Source organism: Bombina bombina, chromosome 1 (assembly GCF_027579735.1).
Source record: "Bombina bombina isolate aBomBom1 chromosome 1, aBomBom1.pri, whole genome shotgun sequence".
Taxonomy (NCBI): Eukaryota; Metazoa; Chordata; class Amphibia; order Anura; family Bombinatoridae; genus Bombina; species Bombina bombina.
This window is the reverse complement of record NC_069499.1, coordinates 530,608,075-530,630,102: the sequence shown is the minus strand read 5'-3', so window position 1 is coordinate 530,630,102 and position 22,028 is coordinate 530,608,075. Positions and strand designations below refer to the sequence as shown.

General features: G+C 38.3%; 1 protein-coding gene across 1 annotated transcript in view; it reads left to right on the top strand.

Moving 5' to 3' along the window:
- CCNYL1 (cyclin Y like 1) overlaps positions 1 to 20,902 on the top strand; it is a 201,419-nt gene extending 180,517 nt beyond the window's left edge. The window contains exons 9-10 of the mRNA XM_053698631.1: positions 2,987 to 3,149; positions 16,936 to 20,902. Coding sequence (XP_053554606.1) covers positions 2,987 to 3,149; positions 16,936 to 17,052 — 280 coding nt within the window. The 3' untranslated portion in view covers positions 17,053 to 20,902. The remainder of the gene's footprint in view (positions 1 to 2,986; positions 3,150 to 16,935) is intronic.
- Positions 20,903 to 22,028: the final 1,126 nt, after the last annotated feature.

Sequence of the window (22,028 nt, the reverse complement as noted above, 5' to 3'; positions counted from 1 at the left end):
TTTTGTCTAGTGTTTTTTTTTTCTTTGTGTTTAGGTGGCATTATCGGGGAATTTGCCTTAGAGTGTGATACAAATCTTTCCATGTGATATAGTGGTGTGGGGGAGAACTTAGAGGGAAAGAAAAAAAAAAAAAAAAAAAGGAAGAAGAGAAAAACAAACAGAAAAAAAAAACAGAAAAGGAAAAAGAAGTGAAAAAAAGTAAAAAGAAAAAACAAACGTGCTCAAGTGATTCAGCCCTTGTTCCTTTCCAATTTGCTGCTATCTAAATTCTGCTTAAGTTCTATTACCACAGTGTAGCAACAAGAAAATATAAAGGGAAAAGAAGAGAAGATTTTTTTTTTTTTTTCCAGTTCCTCACGTGTTGTTACTGAGAATACTAGCTTGACACTGCAGTATGGGGTAGACAGATACACACTTTGAAGGGAACCGAGGTCAGTAAATTATATGTTAACAAAGTAACAAAGTAATTATCCCATTATTGCAAACATAAGCATATCTTAGGATCCCTTACAATCTTTAGGGGATACTTTCTTTTGCGTTTAACCAACTACCATAATTAGTTACAGTTTTCTATAGCCTTCCTGCACCAGTTAATTGCCAGCACTCTGATATTTATAATCTATGCAATGCTTGTAACTGACAACAGCAAACCATATACTGAAAGGCAACACATTTAATTAAACAGATAGAATTAGTTTCTCCTAATCAGGAGTCTTTTCCTTTTGTTGCAAGGTTTCTAGCAGGTAAAACGTTCCTAGTATTTAAGGTGTTAGTCTTATTCCTTGGCACGCCAAGCGAGATACATAGTAGTAATACTTCTCCTTTAAGCTTGGATATTCTCAAATGGCAATACAGCTTGGAGGTAACAGCTTAAACCTCTACTTGCAAATTTTTTAAGTATGTCCAAGCGCCTGTACTATTAGTACTGCTGAAAACGTGTTTGGCGGGGTAAGAGAAAAAGCTGAGGCCCCAGATACAGGCACCACATGGAAGTCAGGCTATTAAATATAAGCAGGTTCAGAGTCATACAAGCATTTCAGGTGACTTTAGATACATAGTAGTAATACTTCTCCTTTAAGTTTGGGTATTCTCAAATGGCAATACAACTTAGAGGTAACAGCTTAAACCTCTACTTGCAAATTTTTTAAGTATGTCCAAGCGCCTGTACTTTTAGCACTGCTGAAAACGTGTTTGGCGGGATAAGGGAGAAAGCTGAGGCCCCAGATACAGGCACCACATGAAAGTCAGGCTATTAAATATAAGCAGGTTCAGAGTCATACAAGCATTTCAGGTGACTTTTTAGGCGATGTTTAGCCAATACAGTAAATACTTGCGGTTAGGACCTCCGCTATCGTATACTCCTGGGCCTGATTGCTGCTCTCCTAAGACGTACACCTTTTGTCACACCGGACACCTCCAGGAAGTAGACGGAACTTCAAGACAGCAGTTTCAGCATTGACACCTTTCTTTTACTTCTACCACCAGCGAATTATGCACTCCTTGCGCGCGCTGGTGGCTAGCAGGGTGATTCCTGTAGATTCTGCTCTTGGATCCGCCGGCAACCAGGACCGGGACCAAGCAAGAAGGAGGCTCTAGCCGACAGAGCAAATTCGGCCTTACGGTGACTTCCACGGTGCCAGCTCCACGTCCGGGCTCAGGGATCCCACTCCGCTAGGATAGCAGTCTCCGCTAGCAACGGCAAGGCAAGCACCGGTCGGTAGCGTTGTATCACTGCGCCACACACACCTGCGCACAGAGCGGCGCCTTCACACGCCAGCTCCTCCCAACAGGAAGCTTTCATACAACATATCATTTCTTTGGCATCTTGGTTGAAATCTTTAATTCATCATGCTTATGTCGAGTCGGGTAAATCTCCGCCTCAAAGGATTACAGCTCATTCTACTACGTCAGTTTCTACTTCCTGGGCGTTTAGGAATGAAGCTTCGATTGATCAGATTTGCAAAGCAGCAACTTGGTCTTCTTTGCATACTTTTACTAAATTCTACCATTTTGATGTGTATTCTTCTTCTGAAGCAGTTTCTGGTAGAAAAATACTTCAGGCAGCTGTTTCAGTTTGATTCTTCTGCTTATAATTTCAGTTTTCTTCATTATAAGATTTAAACTTTATTTTGGGTGTGGATTATTTTTCAGCGGAATTGGCTGTCTTTATTTTATCCCTCCCTCTCTAGTGACTCTTGCGTGGAAGATCCACATCTTGGGTAGTCATTATCCCATACGTCACTAGCTCATGGACTCTTGCTAATTACATGAAAGAAAACATAATTTATGTAAGAACTTACCTGATAAATTCATTTCTTTCATATTAGCAAGAGTCCATGAGGCCCACCCTTTTTTGTGGTGGTTATGATTTTTTTGTATAAAGCACAATTATTCCAATTCCTTGTTTTTTATGCTTTCGTACTTTTTTCTTATCACCCCACTTCTTGGCTATTCGTTAAACTGATTTGTGGGTGTGGTGAGGGGTGTATTTATAGGCATTTTGAGGTTTGGGAAACGTTGCCCCTCCTGGTAGGAATGTATATCCCATACGTCACTAGCTCATGGACTCTTGCTAATATGAAAGAAATGAATTTATCAGGTAAGTTCTTACATAAATTATGTTTTTTGGAGTAAACTGTCCCTTGAATTACTATTGCAAAGAATACTTTTCCTGTCATGATTGTTGATGCAAAACTGATAATCCATCACCACAGAAGCTTAGGGAGTGAGGGGAAATTAAACAAAAGCTCACATTACCCAAAAGTATTAACCCAATCCTCCCTGGGTGAAACTTAAACAAGTACACATTTTAAATGTATTTTACAGCAAAAGGCTGCAAAATAAATGAATGTACATAGCAAAAATGTTTCACTTGCAATAATTAAACATTTTATGCATTCTTGAAATGTCAAGTTTATTGGTCTTAAGTTTTGGTGTCCTTTAAATACTGCTGTTACATTATCAATTTATATTTGTATGCTTTCAGGAATGAAATGGAAAGACACTTCCTTGAGCTGCTTCAATTCAACATTAATGTTCCTGCCAGTGTTTATGCCAAATACTATTTTGACCTTCGCTCCCTAGCAGATGATAATAACCTTAGTTTTCTTTTGGAACCCCTAAGTAATGAAAGGGCACAGAAACTGGAGGTAAGTTGACCATAGTAACTGATGTACAGTGTATATAAACGGCTTTTTATTGAGATATAACTATATATAACAACATTTTAAATTAGGGGGAGATAAAAGGTGAGTTTAAAATCCTCCACTACGCACAAAATATAGAAAAAATAACTCATTGTGTAGTTCATTAACAAATCTAGACAGACCCAGAGTTTTGTTTTCCCACAGAAAACCTCTAAATTACATTGTTTCCAATGCAGCAAAGGATTCTGGGTATGATATGCAAATTAAGTACACAATGACACACCTTTTTACTTCAGTCTGCTTTTCAGCAGGTTCCCTTTACGTCAAAGTATCGCTGTTCACACAGCTTATAAACTTAGCTAGGGTTAGTGCAGTGATAAATAACCATCCCAGGACAGACTGTTTCGTGGTTCTTGCCACTCATCAGCTGGGAGAAGGTTAGAATCGCTGCTGGGTGAAGTTGATTCCGGGCAGAATACAACAACATTTTAAATTAGGGGGAGATAAAAGGTGAGTTTAAAAACAATGTCATTGTGTACTTAATTTGCATATCTTACCCAGAATCATTTGCTGCATTGGAAACAATGTAATTCAGAGGTTTTCTGTGGAAAAACAAGCCTCTGGGCCTGTCTAGATTTGTTAATGAACTACACAATGAGTTATTATATATATATATATATATATATATATATATATTTATTTTAAGTGCACCCTGGAGGTTGTACCACTGAGAGAGTGCTGGGTCTCCTATGGACTTTGTGTGTATATATATATGTGTGTGTGTATGTGTATGTATGTATGTGTATATATATATGTATGTCTGTGTGTATATATATATATATATATATATATATATATATATATATATATATATACACACACACACATACATGCATATATATATGTATGTATGAGAGTGTGTGTGTGTATGTATATATATATATATATATATATATATATATATATATATATATATATATATATATATACACATATATACATATATATATATATATATATATGTATGAGAGTGTGTATGTGTGTGTGTATATATATATATATATATATATATATATATATATATATATATATATATATATATATATATATATATATATATATATATATGAGGAGATGAAAGCACTCACTGGACTATGGACAGCAGTATCAAATAAAATATCCTTTATTGTGACGTTTCGGGACCAACAGCGTCCCTTCTTCTGACGCTGTTGGTCCCGAAACGTCACAATAAAGGATATTTTATTTGATACTGCTGTCCATAGTCCAGTGAGTGCTTTCATCTCCTCATTTTCTAAATACCTGGCTATAGCACCCTGGCAAGTTGCGGTCTGTTGGTGAGAGTGCATATACCACTAACAAACTTTTATATATATATATATATATATATATATATATATATATTTCTAATGACACAGTGAGTCCACGGGATCATCAATTACTGTTGGGAATATCACTCCTGGCCAGCAGGAGGAGGCAAAGAGCATCACAGCAAAGCTGTTAAGTATCACTTCCCTTCCCACAAACCCCAGTCATTCTCTTTGCCTCTAGTGCAAGGAGGTGGTAAAAGGGAAATAGAGTATTTATTTTCCTGTATTGGTGGCTCAGAGTGCACTGCTTATGCAGTCGTTCCTTGCAGAAACCGCAGAGTGAGCTTCTTATTTTTACAGTAGTGTCTTGCAGAGACCGTTAGTTTAGTAACGGCTTTCTTGCGGCTGGTTTAGTTTCCTTGACGTCTACTCCTGACGTGACGCCATTAAGGGGAAGTGTCTTAGACTCGATCCACGCCGTTTTTCATCTTGGTGCCGTTTTGTTGAGGGGAGGAGGAAGTGTATCAGTTCCCTGCCGTTCTGTTAACTTCTGCCTCTGTCGCATCTCATCCTTTCAACGGAGTGCAGAAATCGGTTACAACAGGCTCCGTTTGTCAATTTGAGTCGTTAGGAGCAGGTAGGCACCTCAGCATAATGAGGTGTAGAGGTGCTGAGGAAGTTTATTTTTATAACTCTTAAGTCAAAGGGACGTCAAAATAATTTTCGTTCTTTTCATAACGTCAGAGGTAAGTCTTCCGCTGCATCTGCCAAGCAGGAGCAATCCAAGCCCTCTTGGAAGCCAGGTCAGTCTTGGAACAAGGGGAAGCAATCTAACAAACCCTCAGCTGAATACAAGTCAGCATGAAGGGGCTGCCCCCGATCCGGGATTGGATCAAGTGGGGCGCAGACTCTCTCAGTTCACGCAGGCTTGGGCGTACAAGTTAGAGTTCAAGACCTTTCCTCCCAGAGGCAAGTTCCACCTCTTAAGATTATCTGTAGACCAGATAAAAAGAGGCGTTCTTAAAGTGTGCACAGGACCTTTCCCTTTTGGGAGTGATAGTGCCTGTTCCAAGTCAGGTACAGGGTCTCGGGTTTTACTCAAACCTGTTTGTGGTTCCCAAAAAAGAGGTAACTTTCAGACTCTCAGAACTTTTCCATTCTAGATCTAAAGTTACTAAACAAGTTCCTCAGAGTACCGTATTTCAAGATGGAGACTATCTGCTCCATACTGCCCCTGGTTCAAAAGGGTCAATTCATGACAATCATAGACCTGGAGGATGCGTACCTACACGTTCCCATTCACAGGGATCATCACAAATATTTGAGGTTTGCCTATCTAGACAAACATTTTCAATGTGTAGCGCTGTCCTTTGGCCTTGCCACAGCTCCCAGAATTTTCTCAAAGGTCCTGGGAGCTCTATTGGCGGTGATTCGTTCTCGGGAAATTGCAGTGGCGCCCTATCTGTACAACATTCTGGTTCAGGCTCCATCCTTTCAACTAGCAGAATCTCATACAAAGATTAGAAAAAATGGAGAAACCCTTTACCCCAAAGTTAGACAAATTGTTAACTGTGGTTAAATGTAAATAGTAGGATTCTCCTTATGGACCTTGTTAAACTAGAGGTTTACTTACTTAGGTCTCATTTTAGGAGCAGTGCGTAAGCATAAAAAATGAACAACTTACAAGGGTAGACTAAGCTCACAATTATATGAGCCTAATCCTAGAAAAGTATGCTTTTATGCACTGATTGTCACAATTGGATTCTAATTAGTAGGAACTCCACAGTTTTATGGAAAAATATTAAAATTTACCTTTTATTATTACATTCTAAAACTGACAGCTCGATTTCACGGTCATCTGCTGCCTACACAAAAAATTAAAAACACATCTCCATGTGAATTATCTCTTGTAGCTATATGATGGGTTAGGAGCAAACTAGCTGCCAAATCAAAATTCTCGCACTGTTGTAAGGTAATTTACTTAGCCTATTAAATGGCTTGCTTAACCTGACAATTGCTGTGTGATCATTAATGTTTTTTTTAGCAGTTAGATTTGCTTATGTTCGGTGTGAGCTGTATATCACAATGCTGGATGATAGCCTGCTACACAATATTTATTAATCTCTAAGAGGGGTTATCTACTTAGCCCGGGGGTATATGAGGTTAAATGTTTATATTTCAACTTGGTATCACACACTCATTACTCCATTGTTATTGTGTATCATGTTGTTTGAACATTTCACTTAGCCTTATTGTTGGCTTGCTTAGAATCACACCCTTGTAGAGTCTTTGTGTGTGTGTGTGTGTGTGTGTGTATTTATATTAGAAATTAGATTTGACCCCTCTCTTGAATATATCACAGGTGCCACTGTTGTTATCTTGTTCTAGATTATCAAATAATCCCTGAAAGCAGTTTTGTCTTATACTGGGTATGAAGGTACCTGATAGTGTGTCTTTGGTATTCAACTACTAGTTGTCTGAACATACATAATACTAATACGGATACCGGATTGAAATACTCAGAGTTTCTCTGTTAATACCTTGCTGTCTTATGGATGACTTGATAAAATATCGATAAAGGCAGTATCATTACCTGTATTTAATTTTACCTCCTATGTTGGGTCACAAAATCTTACAAAGTACTTGTAAGGAGTTTAGCTAAATAAAAATATTGTTATATTATTTGTTATATCCTCATATCAGTACTGTGTAGAGAATAATAGCTTAGCATAGTTGTTTATGAAGCAATAAACCTATAGCCCAATATTACTTAAGGTTTATTTGGCATTTACTGATATAGTTCATTTTCCACTGTTAACTGGAAGTAAATTATTTGGAGCTGCGTTCAATAAAGAGGTCTCTGTCCTTGAGATAAAGTCAAAATTACCTTTTTAATACTGTGTGTTTTAATGAGAGATTACTTAATAAGGTTAGAACGTTGGATGTTCAAACCAGAGTTTGCTATAGTTTCCTCTGTTTATAAACAGAGGATGGATTACCTTTTAGTACCGTTAGATTGTTCTTACTGATTAAATCCTATGACATTGCTGAATGAAGTATCCAATATTTTATGTGTGTAGAAAAAATGCTTCATGAATACTTCGATGTTACTTTGTGAAACATAAGATACCTTAAGTATATAGCACTATGTTTTGGTACGTTAACCCCTTGGTTCTGACGGCAAGCTGAATCTTGTGTGCATACTCTGTATAAGAGGATATCCTCTGTTAAACAGTGTGTATATTACCTATTAATACCTTGAAATTATGCTAACCATTGCTACATCACATTCAGACTATGGTTTTGTCTTCTTTGAGTACAAATGTGGAAATATTTAACAAGCCAGTCCGTACGCTAATACTGTTAGCTACCGTCTTACGGCTCCTAGTCTATGCAACATGTGAATACCATGGTGCCATATACCTTTTACATACCGCTATTTTTCACTATTTTGTAATCACTTTTGACCCCTTGGGGATTATTGTATAAAGAAGTATATAACAGCTGTTACTGAATTTCTACTGTGAGTAGCTCAGAGCTATCCGCCGAGCACTGTTTACTAAATAATTTACCACCACATATTAAAACTACATCAATGATATATTAGCACAAGTATGGAGAGCAACTTAAAATGAGAAAACCCCTGACGCCGCATTTCCCATACGCTTCCTCAGAGGACAGAGACCTCTTTATTGAACGAAGCTCCAAATAAGTTACTTCCAGTTAACAGTGGAAAATGAACTATATCAGTATATGCCAAATAAACCTTAAGTAATATTGGGCTATAGGTTTATTGCTTCATAAACAACTATGCTAAGATATTTTATCAAGTCATCCATAAGACAGCAAGGTATTAACAGAGAAACTGAGTATTTCAATCCGGTATCCGTATTAGTATTATGTATGTTCAGACAACTAGTAGTTGAATACCAAAGACACACTATCAGGTACCTTCATACCCAGTATAAGACAAAACCGCTTTCAGGGATTATTTGATAATCTAGAACAAGATAACCACAGTGGCACCTGTGATATATTCAAGAGAGGGGTCAAATCTAATTTCGAATATAAATACACACACACACAAAGACTCTACAAGGGTGTGATTCTAAGCAAGCCAACAATAAGGCTAAGTGAAATGTTCAAACATGATACACAATAACAATGGAGTAATGAGTGTGTGATACCAAGTTGAAATATACACATTTAACCTCATATACCCCCGGGCTAAGTAGATAACCCCTCTTAGAGATTAATAAATATTGTGTAGCAGGCTATCATTCAGCATTGTGATATACAGCTCACACCGAACATAAGCAAATCTAACTGCTAAAAAAAGCATTAATGATCACACAGCAATTGTCAGGTTAAGCAAGCCATTTAATAGGCTAAGTAAATTACCTTACAACAGTGCGAGAATTTTGATTTGGCAGCTAGTTTGCTCCTAAAACCATCATATAGCTACAAGAGATAATTCACATGATGGAGATGTGTTTTTAATTTTTTGTGTAGGCAGCAGATGACAGTGAAATCGAGCTGTCAGTTTTAGACTGTAATAATAAAAGGTAAATTTGAATATTTTTCCATAAAACTGTGGAGTTCCTACTAATGAGAATCTCATACAAAGATCTTACTGGCATTTCTTTTTTCCCACGGTTGGAAGATCAATCTGGGGAAAAGTTCTCTGGTTTCCGACTACAAGGGTGACCTTCTTAGGAACGATTATAGACTCTCTAGCTATGAAAACATTTCTGACGGAGGTCAGAAGAGCCAAGATTCTGTCCGCTTGCCTGTCCCCCTACAGTCGGCGACACGACCATCAGTAGCCCAATGCATGGAGGTAATCGGGTTGATGGTGGCTTATATGGACAAAGTTCAGTTTGCTTGGTTCCATTTGAGACCTCTGCAGCTATGCATGCTCGCTCAGTGGAACGGGGATTATACAGATCTATCTCAGAGAATAGCTCTGGATCAATCAACAAAGGACTCCTTACTGTGGTGGCTGTCTCAAGAACATCTGTGCCAGGGGACATATTTTACCCTCTTGGGTAATTGTGACCACGGACGCCAGCCTGCTGGGTTGGGGTGCAGTATGGGACTCATTGAAGGCGCAGGGACTTTGGTCTCAGAAGGAATCTGCTCTACCCATAAACATTCTGGAGTTGAAAGCGATCTTCAATGCCTTGACGGCTTGGCCTCAACTGGCCCTAGCCCGGTGCATCAGGTTCCAAACGCACAACATTACCTCAGTGGCCTACATCAACCACCAAGGAGGAACTCGGAGTTCCTTAGACATGAAAGAGAAGGCTCGGTTCATTCAGTATGTAGAGGCCCAAAATTGCTTTCTGTCTGCCATCCACATTTCAGGAGTGGACAATTGGGAAGCGGATTTTCTGAGCGGACAGTCTTTCCATCCCGGAGAGTGGGAGCTACATCCGGAAGTGTTTCCAGGTTAACAACCAAATGGTGGTTACCAGAGTTGGATCTGATGGTGTCTCGTCAGAACGCCAAGCTCCCAAGATACGGCTCAAGGTCGAGGGATCCTCAAGCTTGTCTGATAGACTCTCTGGCAGTTCCTTGGAACTTCAGGTTGGCTTTTCCTCTGTTGGCTGTCCTTCCACGAGTCATCGCTCGGATCAAGCAGGAGAGAGCATCAGTGATTCTTATAGCTCCTGGATGGCCTAGCAGGATCTGGTATGCGGATCTAGTAGAAATGTCATCTCTACCTCCGTGGAGACTTCTGTTGAGGAAGGACCTTCTTCAGGGGCCCTTCCACCATCCAAATCTTGGTTCTCTGAAGCTGACTGCTTGGAGATTGTTGTTTCGGACAGAAATATTAATCAGGAAATTGTTGTTTCTTCTCTCTTTCCTAATCCTCCTCCTCATAAAGAACTTTTCTTGTACAACTTAGATGTTGTGCGGGCTCTTAAATTTTATCTGCAGGCTACGAAGGACTTTCATCAGTCTTCTGCATTGTTTGTTTTTCTGGGAAATGTGAGGGTCAGAAAGCTACTGCCACTTCTCTTTCTCTCTGGTTGAGAAGTATTTTTCGTTTGGCTTATGAGACTACTGGATAGCAGCCCCCTGAGAGAATTACAGCTCACTCTACTAGGGCGGTGTCTTCTTCTTGGGCCTTCAAGAATGAGGCCTCTGTAGAACAGATCTGTAAGGCTGCGGCTTGGTTTTCTTTGCACACTTTTTTAAAATTCTATAAATTTGATACTTTTGCCTCTGTTTAGGTTACCTGTCTTGTCCCTCCCTTACCAGCTGTGTCCTCTAGCTTGGGTATTGATTCCCAACATTAATTGATGACCCATGGACTCACTGTGTCGTTGGAAAGAAAACAAAATTTATGCTTACCTGATAAATTTATTTCTGGACACGGTGAGTCCATGGCCCACCCTGTTTTTCAGACAGTATTGTTTATATAAACCTCAGACACCTCTGCACCTTGTGTTATTTCCTTTCTCTCCTTTCCTTGGGTCGAATGAATGGGGTTTGTGGGAAGAGAACTGATACTTAACAGCTTTGCTGTGGTGCTCTTTGCCGCCTCCTGCTGGATTGGAGTGATATTCCCAACAGTAATTGATGATCCCGTGGACTCACCGTGTCAATAAATAAATTCATCGGGTAAGCATAAATTACATGTTTCTTTCATGTAATTGGTAAGTGTCCATGAGCTAGTGACGTATGGGATATACAATCCTACCAGGAGGGGCAAAGTTTCCCACACCTCAAAATGCCTATAAATACACCCCTCACCACACCCACAATTCAGTTTTTACAAACTTTGCCTCCTATGGAGGTGGTGAAGTAAGTTTGTGCTAAGATTTCTACGTTGATATACGCTTCTCATCATTTTGAAGCCCGATTCCTCTCAGAGTACAGTGAATGTCAGAGGGATGTGAAGGGAGTATCACCTATTGAATGCAATGGTTTTCCTCACGGGAGATTTATTTCATAGGTTCTCTGTTATTGGTCGTAGCGATTCATCTCTTACCTCCCTTTTTAGATCGACGATATACTCTCATATTCCATTACCTCTACTAATAACCGTTTCAGTACTGGTTTGGCTATCTGCTATATGTGGATGGATGTCTTTTGGTAAGTATGTTTTCATTACTTAAGACACTCTCAGCTATGGTTTGGCACTTTATGTATTTCTAAATATATGTATTGTACTTATATTTGCCATGATTCAGGTTTCAGTATATTTCCTTTTGCAGACTGTCAGTTTCATATCTGGGAAATGCATTTTTTAGGAATAATTTATTTCTTACCTGGGGTATAGTCTTTTTTTTCAATTGACTGTCATTTTAATTTCACGGGCAGAATTAGGCTTGCGAGGGTGCAAAATGCCTAAGTATATTGCGTCATTTTTTGCGCAAAGTTACGTTCGATGACGCAAATTCGTCATTTCCGGAGTCTTAGTCGACGCCGAGTCCTTTCACAAAGTTGCATCTTCATTGACGCGAGTGTGTCCTTTCCGGGTGTTGTTAGCGCCAAAAAATATTTTCTGTTTGTGTTGTGCGTCATACTTGGCGCCAAATATTTTCATTATTTAAAAACCCATTCCTATATGCCTCTTGCCTTTTTTCTCTATCAGAGGGCTATGCTGTTTGCATTTTTTTCCCATTCCTGAAACTGCCATATAAGGAAATTGATAGTTGATAGATGCTTTATATGTTGTTTTTTTCTCTTACATTTGCAAGATGTCTCAATCTGATCCTGTCTCAGAAATCACTGTTGGAACCCTGCTGCCTGATAACAGTTCTACCAAAGCTAAGTGCATTTGTTGTAAATTTGTGGAGATTATATCTCCAGCTGTGGTTTGTAATAGTTGTCATGATAAACTTTTACATGCAGAGAATGTGTCCATCAGTAATAGTACATTGCCTGATTCTATTTAGAAGGCTTTGTCTGCCATCCCACCTTCTAATAAACGTAAAAGGTCTTTTAAAACTTCTCATAAAGTTGATGAAATTTCAAATGACCGACAACATACTGAATTATCCTCCTCTGAGGATCTATCTGATTCAGAAGATCCTTCCTCAGATATTGACACTGACAAATCTACTTATTTATTTAAAATGGAGTATATTCGTTCTTTATTAAAAGAAGTGTTGATTACATTAAATATTGAGGAAACTTGTCCTCTTGATATTAAAACTAGTAAACGTTTAAATTCTGTTTATAAACCTCCTGTGGTTACTCCAGAGGTTTTTCCAGTTCCTGATGCTATTGCTGATATGATTTCTAAGGAATGGAATAGGCCTGGTGGTACTTTTATTTTTCTTCAAGGTTTAAAAAATTGTGTCCTTTGCCGCTAGTTACATTGGAGTTTTGGGAAAAGATCCCAAAAGTTGATGGGGCTATCTCTACTCTTGTTAAACGTACTACTATTCCTATGGAAGATAGTGCTTCTTTTAAAGATCCTTTAGATAGGAAAATTTAATCTTATCTAAGGAAAGCCTATTTATATTCGGGTCATCTTCTCAGGCCTGTAATTTCTTTGGCTGATGTTGCAGCTGCATCAACTTTTTGTTTGGAAAATTTAGCACAACAAGAATTGGATTCTGATTTGCCTAGCATGGTTCACTTGCTTCAGCATGCCAATCATTTTTTTTTGTGATGCCATTTTTGATATCAAAATTGATGTTAAATCTATGTCTTTAGTTATTTTAGCTAGAAGAGCTTTGTGGCTTAAATCTTGGAATGCTGACATGACTTCTAAGTCCAGATTGCTATCTCTTTCTTTCCAAGGTAATAAATTATTTGATTCTCAGTTGGATTCTATTATTTCAACTGTCACTGGGGGGAAGGGAGTTTTTTGCCTCAGGATAAAAGACCTATGGGTAAATCTAAAGCTTCTAACCGTTTTTGTTCTTTTCCACGAAATAAGGAACAGAAACCTAATCCTTCCCTCAAGGAATCTGTTTCCAATTGGAAACCTTCTTCAAATTGGAATAAATCCAAGCCATTTAAGAAACCAAAGCCAGCCCCCAAGTCCGCATGAAGGTGCGTCCCTCATTCCAGCTCAGCTGGTAGGGGGCAGATTAAGATTTTTCAAGGATGTTTGGATAAATTCTGTCCAAAATCAATGGATTCTGTGTATTGTCTCTCATGGGTACCGAATAGGATTCAGAGTAAGACCTCCTGTGAGAAGATATTTTCTCTCACGCATCCCAGCAAATCCAGTAAAGGCTCAGGCTTTCCTGAAGCGTGTTTCAGACCTGGTGTTTTCATGGGTAATCATGCCAGTTCTGTTTCTGGGGTTTTATTCGAATCTATTCATTGTCCCAAAGAGAGAAAAATTCATTCAGACCACTTCTGGATCTGAAATTTCTAAATCATTATGTAAGAGTACCAACTTTAAAAATGGTGACTATAAGGACTATTCTGCCTTTTGTTCAGCAAGGGCATTATATGTCCAAAATAGACTTACAGGATGCATATCTTCATATTCCGATTCATCCAGATCATTTTCAGGTTCTGAGATTTTCTTTTCTAGAGAAGCATTACCAATTTGTATTTGAATCTTTTCAAAGGTTCTTGGTGCCCTACTCTCTGTAATCAGAGAGCGGGGTATTGCGGTGTTTTCTTATTTGGACGATATCTTGGTACTAGCTCAGTCTTTATATTCTGCAGAATCTCACACGAATCAACTAGTGTTTCTTTGAAAACATGGTTGGAGGATCAATTTACCAAAAAAAGTTCTTTGATTCCTCAGACAAGGGTCACCTTTTTAGGTTTCCAGATCGATTTTGTCCATGGCTCTGTCTCTAACAGACAAGAGATGTTGAAATTGGTTGCAGCCTGTCGGAACCTTCAGTCTCAATCATTCCCTTCAGTAGCTATGTGCATGGAAGTTTTGGGTCTCATGACTGCAGCATTGGACGCGATCCCCTTTTGCTCGTTTTCATATGAGACCTCTCCAGCTTTGTATGCTGAACCAATGGTGCAGGGATTATACAATTAATATTCTTAAATCCCAATGTTTGACTATCTCTGACTTGGTGGTTAGATCACCATCGTATAGTTCTAGGGGCCTCTTTTGTTCATCCAACCTGGACTGTGATCACAACAGATGCGAGTCTTTCAGGTTGGGGAGCTGTTTGGGGATGTCTGACAGCTCAAGGGGTATGGAAATCTCAAGAGGCGAAATTACGAATCAATATTTTGGAACTCCATGCAATTTTCAGGGCTCTTCAGATTCGGCCTTTGTTAAAGAGAGAACCGTTCATTTGTTTTCAGACAGACAGTATCACAACTGTGGCATATGTCAATCATCAGGGTGGGACTCACAGTCCCCAAGCTATGAAAGAAGTATCCCGGATACTTTCTTGGGCGGAATCCAGCTCCTGTCTAATTTCTGCAGTTCATATCCCAGGTATAGACAATTGGGAAGCGGATTATCTCAGCCATCAGACTTTACATCCGGGGGAGTGGCCCCTTCATCCAGATGTGTTTTCTCAGGTTGTTCAGATGTGGGGTCTTCCAGAAATAGATCTGATGACTTCTCATCTAAACAAGAAACTTCCCAGGTACCTGTCCAGGTCTGGGATCCTCAGGCGGAAGCAGTGGATGCGTTGACACTACCTTGGTGTTATCAACCTGCTTATATTTTCCCGCCTTTAGTTCTTCTTCCAAGAGTGATCTCCAAAATCATCATGGAGCAATCGTTTTTGCTGCTGGTGCCTCCAGCATGGCCTCACAGGTTTTGGTATGTGGATCTTATTCTGTTATCCAGTTGCCAACCTTGGCCACTTCCATTATGGCCGGACCTTCTGTCTCAAGGTCTGTTTTTCCATCAGGATCTCAAATCATTAAATTTGAAGGTATGGAAATTGAACTCTTAGTGCTTAGTCATAGAGGTTTCTCTGACTCAGTGATTGATACTGTGTTACAGGCTTGTAAATTTGTTTCTAGAAAGATTTAATATCGAGTTTGGAAGACTTATATTTCATGGTGTTCCTCTCATAAATTCTCTTAGCATTCTTTTAGAATTCCTAGAATTTTACAGTTTCTTCAGGATGGTTTGGATAAGGGTTTTTCTGCAAGTTCCTTGAAGGGACACATCTCTGCTCTTTCTGTTTTATTTCAGGCTTTGGTTCGTATCAAGCCTGTCATTAAATCAATCTCTCCTCCTTGGACGCTTAATTTGGTTTTGAAGGCTTTACAGGCTCCTCCATTTGAGCCTATGCATTCTTTTGGACATTAAAATATTTTCTTGGAAAGTGTTGTTTCTTTTAGCCATCTCTTCTGCTAGAAGAGTTTCTGAATTATCTGCTCTCTTATGAGTCTCCTTTTCTGATTTTTCATCAGGATAAGGCAGTTTTGCGGACTTCATTTAAATTCTTACCTAAGGTTGTGAATTCTAACATTAATAGAGAAATTGTTGTCCCTTCCTTGTGTCCTAATCGTAAGAATTCTTTGGAGAGATCTTTACATTCTTTGGATGTTGTGAGAGCTCTGAAATATTATGTTGAAGCTACTAAAGATTTCAGGAAGACTTATAGTCTATTTGTTATCTTTTCTGGTTCTAGGAAAGGTCAGAAGGCTTCAGCTGTATCTTTGGCATCGTGGTTAAAGCTTTTGATTCATCAAGCTTATTTGGAGTCGGGTCAAGTCCCGCCTCAGAGAATTACAGCTCATTCTACTAGATCAGTCTCCACTTTGTGGGCTTTTAGGAATGAAGCTTCAGTTGATCAGATTTGCAAAGCAGCAACTTGGTCCTCTTTGCTTACATTTACTAATTTCTACCATTTTTATGTAATTTGCTTCTTCGCAAGCAGTTTTTGGTAGAAAAGTTCTTCAGGTAGCTGTATCAGTTTGATTCTTCTGCTTATGTTTTAAGTTGTTTCCGTTTATTTATGAGACTAAACTTATATTTTGGGTTGTGGATTATTTTTCTTCAGCGAAAAATGGTTGTTTTTATTTGTATCCCTCCCTCTCTAGTGACTCTTGCGTGGAGTTCCACATCTTGGGTATTGCTATGCCATACGTCACTAGCTCATGGACTCTTGCCAATTACATGAAAGAAAACATAATTTATGTAAGAACTTACCTGATAAATTCATTTCTTTCATATTGGCAAGAGTCCATGCGGCCCACCCTTTTTATAATGGTTATGATTTTTTTGTATAAAGCACAATTATTTCCAAATTCCTTTGTTGATGCTTTTTACTCCTTTCTTTATCACCCCACTTCTTGGCTATGCGTTAAACTGAATAGTGGGTGTGGTGAGGGGTGTATTTATATGCATTTTGAGGTTTAGGAAACGTTGCCCCTCCTGGTAGGATTGTATATCCCATACGTTGCTAGCTCATGGACTTTTGCCAATATGAAAGAAATTAATTTATCAGGTACGTTCTTACATAAATTGTTTTTCCAGCCCATAGTTGCACAAATCTGCCTTTTTACTATGAGTTTACTTACTTTTACTTAATGTTTATCCACAGGCTATCTCCAGGTTGTGTGAGGACAAATACAAAGACCTTTCTAAGGCTGCCATGAGAAGGTCTATCAGTGCTGATAACCTTGTGGGCATTCGGCGTTCACATGCCATCATCTCTTGAGGCAGGACAACCAGGAGCCAAGCGCAGCTACAAAACAGGTGTGACACACAAGCACCATCAGACTTCCCACATGCTCTCCTACACTATCCCAAGCTGGCAGTGAGGCTCTGCTGTCTTCCAGCGAGAGGGCTGTGGGGGGTCAAGAGGTGCACAGGAGGTGAAAGCAAGGAATCCAGCAAGCCCTTCAAGAAAGAGGAGGAACAGAGGAGGACCTGCTGAGAGGAGCGCACTCTCCTTCCTTGGCATAAGAAGTGGTGCATCAGCGGTTACCATTTCTCTCTGCCATCCTTCTCCCACCTCCATTTGTTTGCTTACTATGTAGGCCTATAGCTGTGAACTCAGACTTTTTAACACTATGTAGATTTCAATTTTAGATCTGAAACACTAATCGTGTGTGCAGTTATAAATCTTCCTTTCTTCCTCCCCACCCTCTTTTTCTATTTAAGTTGTTCTGCATATCTCTGTAAATGTTAATGTAAACCTTTCATGTTGGAGCAAATGAAGAAGCATTAAAGGGGATGAGGCAGAAGAAAGGCCTCAGAAAGCCGGGGCTTTAGATTTAGAATTCTTTTGAATTTGTGTCATTTATTTGAATGCTATACTACTTGGTGCAATTTTTCATTGTAGCCTGCCAGAGAAACAGCCAAGAAATAGTTGTGTGGAAAGGCAGGCGGCTGTGCATGGAAAATTGTTTTTTGACACCATTTGAAAGCAACGGTTTGAATTTCTCATCAATAATGGTGCTCCCCCTTAAAATATGCATCTTTAAGATACGAAGACCCTGCTAGCTAAAAATTACAATTTATTACTGTTCTATAGAGCTGTGCAGCCAGGGAAAGCTATGCAAAGTTGGCTGTTATGTAGTTTGCTCAGATACTGCTCTTTCAAGTTTTTATTTTTTGGTGAATTCATATGATTTTTACCTACTCCCATTGCATGTATTATGGTAACTCATACATTTATGTACATGCAATTAAATTCATATAACTTCCTATTTTAATGTTCTTTACAGATGTGGCACAATAATCTGTTCTTGGCTATAAATCTAGGTTTGTAGCTTTTTGGCTTGAATCAATAATGCAAGCAAATCCCATTTTGGTGCATTTAGAAGGTTTGCATCTGGTGCTACATCTGTAATATTATCTTTATTATTTTTACTAATTGAACTGTTTGGTATCACAATTGTGTAGATTTTAATCCCCACTCCATCAATATGTTTATTGGGAAAAAAAACAGTACTGCTCTGATTTTATTTAATACTCCAATATGAAGGTTTAACATTTGGATTAAACTGTTCTTAGAGTCTCTGACGCAGCTTATGTGACCAGACCCTGCACTTAAAGGGATGTTAAATTCTAGACCTGTACATATAAAAAATATTTCGTATGGCGAAACCAGTTTGTGGGATAGACTGCTGACTAGATGATAAGCAAAAAAGTACCCTCAAAAATATTAACAAATAAGTTTTTTCTTGTTGTTGGGGTTTTTTTTTTCTTTTCATGTAAGGTAAATGTCTAGATTTAGGTGGCAACGAAGAAAGGATTGTTTTAATGCCCCTTTAAGTAAGCTGTGTATTTTGTTGTATGAAAATAAATATAACCAGATAGAAAATGTGTATTTTTTTTAATCTCAGAGCCTGTGTGATATCTTCAGCACATAAACACTCGATGAGTGCATCTCAGACAGTGTGCTCTGCTCAGGTTAGAATGTCTCAGAACCGCAAGCTTGTCTGAGGATAAATGGCTGTGATCTACATTAAACAATGTGTATCTGTTAGAAGATAAGCCACCAATTGTTGGTTGCACAGTGTATAATTTTGGAGCACTGGTTCATATCCAAGTTTTCATATTAACAAAATAGCAGAAAATGAAAACTTCCCTGATCATTTCTCAACAAAAAGTATTCCTTGCTTGTTTGTTTCTCCCACTGTTTAAAGATGCAAATCTCATGATTAAATTTATTGGTGTGTTTTTTTTTTTTATAACCAGTAAACACATTTTATTTGTTGTGTGCACCCATGTTCCTTGAACACACTGTTCCTTCATTCATATTTATTCAGTAACTGTATGCTCCACAGCAGCCCACTGCAGAAAATGACTGCCTGAAATTGAGATTGAAAACATGCAGATTGCATCAGTCAACTAGATTGTAAATCGCTTGTAGGAAAACGACAAATGTTTCCAATGTCTTTTAAATCCACGAATGATTGGAGAGTCCTGTTATTTATGTATTATTATGATACAGATTACTTGGAATGCTACTCTGATTTATTTAATGTTTTTCACCATTATGACTACATTATTGTTATATTTTGTAATACAGCACAAGCCAATTTTTCTTCAATGCTTTTTGTTTAAATTTACACCTGAAACTAGCTGGTTACCGCTTGTTAATAAAACAGTTCCCAAATTGAAAAAAAATAAAATCTTATGAGTAGTATAATTCAATAATGATATGTTTTCCTCTGATACTTACACATCCAATTAACCAAACAGAATATTAATCTAAAATACCTGCATTAACCTCTTTGCTGCTAAAAGTGTATAGTTTCAAGTTTGTACTGAACTTCCATCACTACAGTATAATAATGCGGTTAGTTTCAGCTTTAAATGTTTGCATCTTTTCTGGACATGTTATATTTGTGGTTCTCAGACATGATAGATCTATATGTAGTTAACTTTTGCTAGTCAAACGTAGAATTGCCTGCAGTCTACACAAATTAGCTCTATATATTTTAAGAGCAGTACCATTGATATATTGGTCACCTGATTAAAGGACATGGAATTCAAAATAAAATGCTCATGAATAAGAGAATACAATTGGGCAGGGGTGTGACTATACGTATAACATTGTTTCAAACAGAATGCACTAATATCCTCTGATGAAAGTTTAAAGGGACATGAATGCCATTTTTTTCTTTCTTTCATGATGCATATAGTGCATGCAGTTTTAAACAACTTTCTAATTTTACTTTAATTTGTTTTGTTCTCTTGGTATTCTTTGCTGAAAAGCATAGCCTCAGGAGCTGCTGATTGGTGGCTGCACATAAATGCATCGTGTTAGCTCATCCATGTGCGTTGCTTCATTCTCTTCATATCCTTTGTTGATAATAGAAGTAAATTAGAAAGTTATATAAAATTGTATTCTTAATCATGAAAGAAAAATGTTGTGCTTCATGTCCCTTTAACTCAATCTTTTGGAAATGCATTTACATGTACACAGGCTGGATAGTTGGGTAATAAGAGACTGTGCCTGAAAAGTGCCTGTCCTGTAATTGTGTTGGGAAAATATGAACAAAGAATGTCTAAAACTATGTCCATTAGCTGCCCCCAAACACAGGGGTATATAAAATCTCTAATTTAAAGAAATACAAACTCCATGACATTTCGACCATGTAAAAACCTCATTAGCATGCACTTTTATTAAATGTGAGCATTATTGACCAACTACTGATAGTCACTGGGGCTAGCTTTGAGATATTTTTTGTAGATATTAGAAGCATAAACCTCGGCCAACAAGCAATGTGTTGAATTTTACCAACAACAATGTCAACATTTCAGAATAAGATGATCTTTAAGAGCGCCAAGTTCTTACTGGTTTTTAGTTACTATTAGTTTACTGTTTTACAGTGTCCTGAGTTACTATTTCTTTAAATACTCACACACAATTCAGTGTGTTTGCTCCATAGTTGGATTTAAATTTGTTATATAGAGATGCACTGATGTGTGTGATTTCCCAAGCAGCTAATTGGTTATCTGAAGCTTTATTCTAAAACCAATGTTAAATCTTCAGGAGGTTTTGCTTTCTCATGTTTATATTAAAAACTAATAAAAACTATATTTTAATTAAATGTGTGACTTTGTCTTTTTAATTAACCACACCTCCATACTTGTTTCGTATTCTTGCACCATATCTTACAGTTAAAGAATTGACCGCTTCACGTCATTAGAATGTTCTATGCCATTCTAACAGTGCTGGGCTTTAACACCGTTAGGACAGCATGAAACATCCTACATTATAAATGGCGTCATGCAGCCTCCTCCTTTTGAGTAAATGGAAATTTAAACTGTGGGCATGATTAGTATCGTAGGCAGTCCTCCGTAAACCATTTCTGGCCTTTAAATCACGTGATTGCATCGATGATCTTGTGATTTAGTTTCTTTCATAGTGAGAGTCTACAATCCATTACTCATGGGAATTACTCTTCTCTGCCACTAGGAGGAGGCAAAGAGTCCCAACCCCTAAGAGCTCTACAAAAAAAAAAACACACATGCCTCTGTCTTTACTTTGCCTCTGCTGGAGGTTGTTGAAGAATGAAGCTGTGCATTTGATTTTTCAGAGAAAGGGGTTTTCAGTCTATATCGAGGCCCAGTTTCCCCTCAAAGTACAATGTTTGTAAGAGGTATGTATATGGGGTTTATCATTTTCACCTCATGGGAAATTTTTCATAAACCCTCTATAATTGGTCGCAGGGACTTGTGTTTTGCCTCCCTTTATGGCTCTACAATATACTCCTATTCCATAACCTCTGCTGATATGTTTCAGTACTGGTGTGGCTATTTGCTGCTTGTTTGATAGTGAATGAGTGTCTATTGAATAGTGCTGATGTAGTGCTTCCTGTCTTGAAATTTTTCTTTCCTAAGATATGGAGAGTCCACAATGTCATCAATTACTAGTGGGGAATATCACTCCTGGCCAGCAGAAGGAGGTAAAGAGCACCACAGCAAGGCTGTTAAATATCACTCCCCTACCCATAATCCCCAGTAATTCTCTTTGCCTCTGTCAATGGAGGAGGTGAAGCTTGGTGTCTGAAGATATTAATTCCTTTTTGTATACTTTTCCCTGCAAGCAATGATTTGGGGTTAAGCTGTGTCCACATCAATCTCTGCAGCAGAGTAGTGGTGACTTTTAAGCAGTTGGGAAACAAAGTAAGCACAAACTTACAACTTCCTAACATATTGCTGCCCTAGGTATAG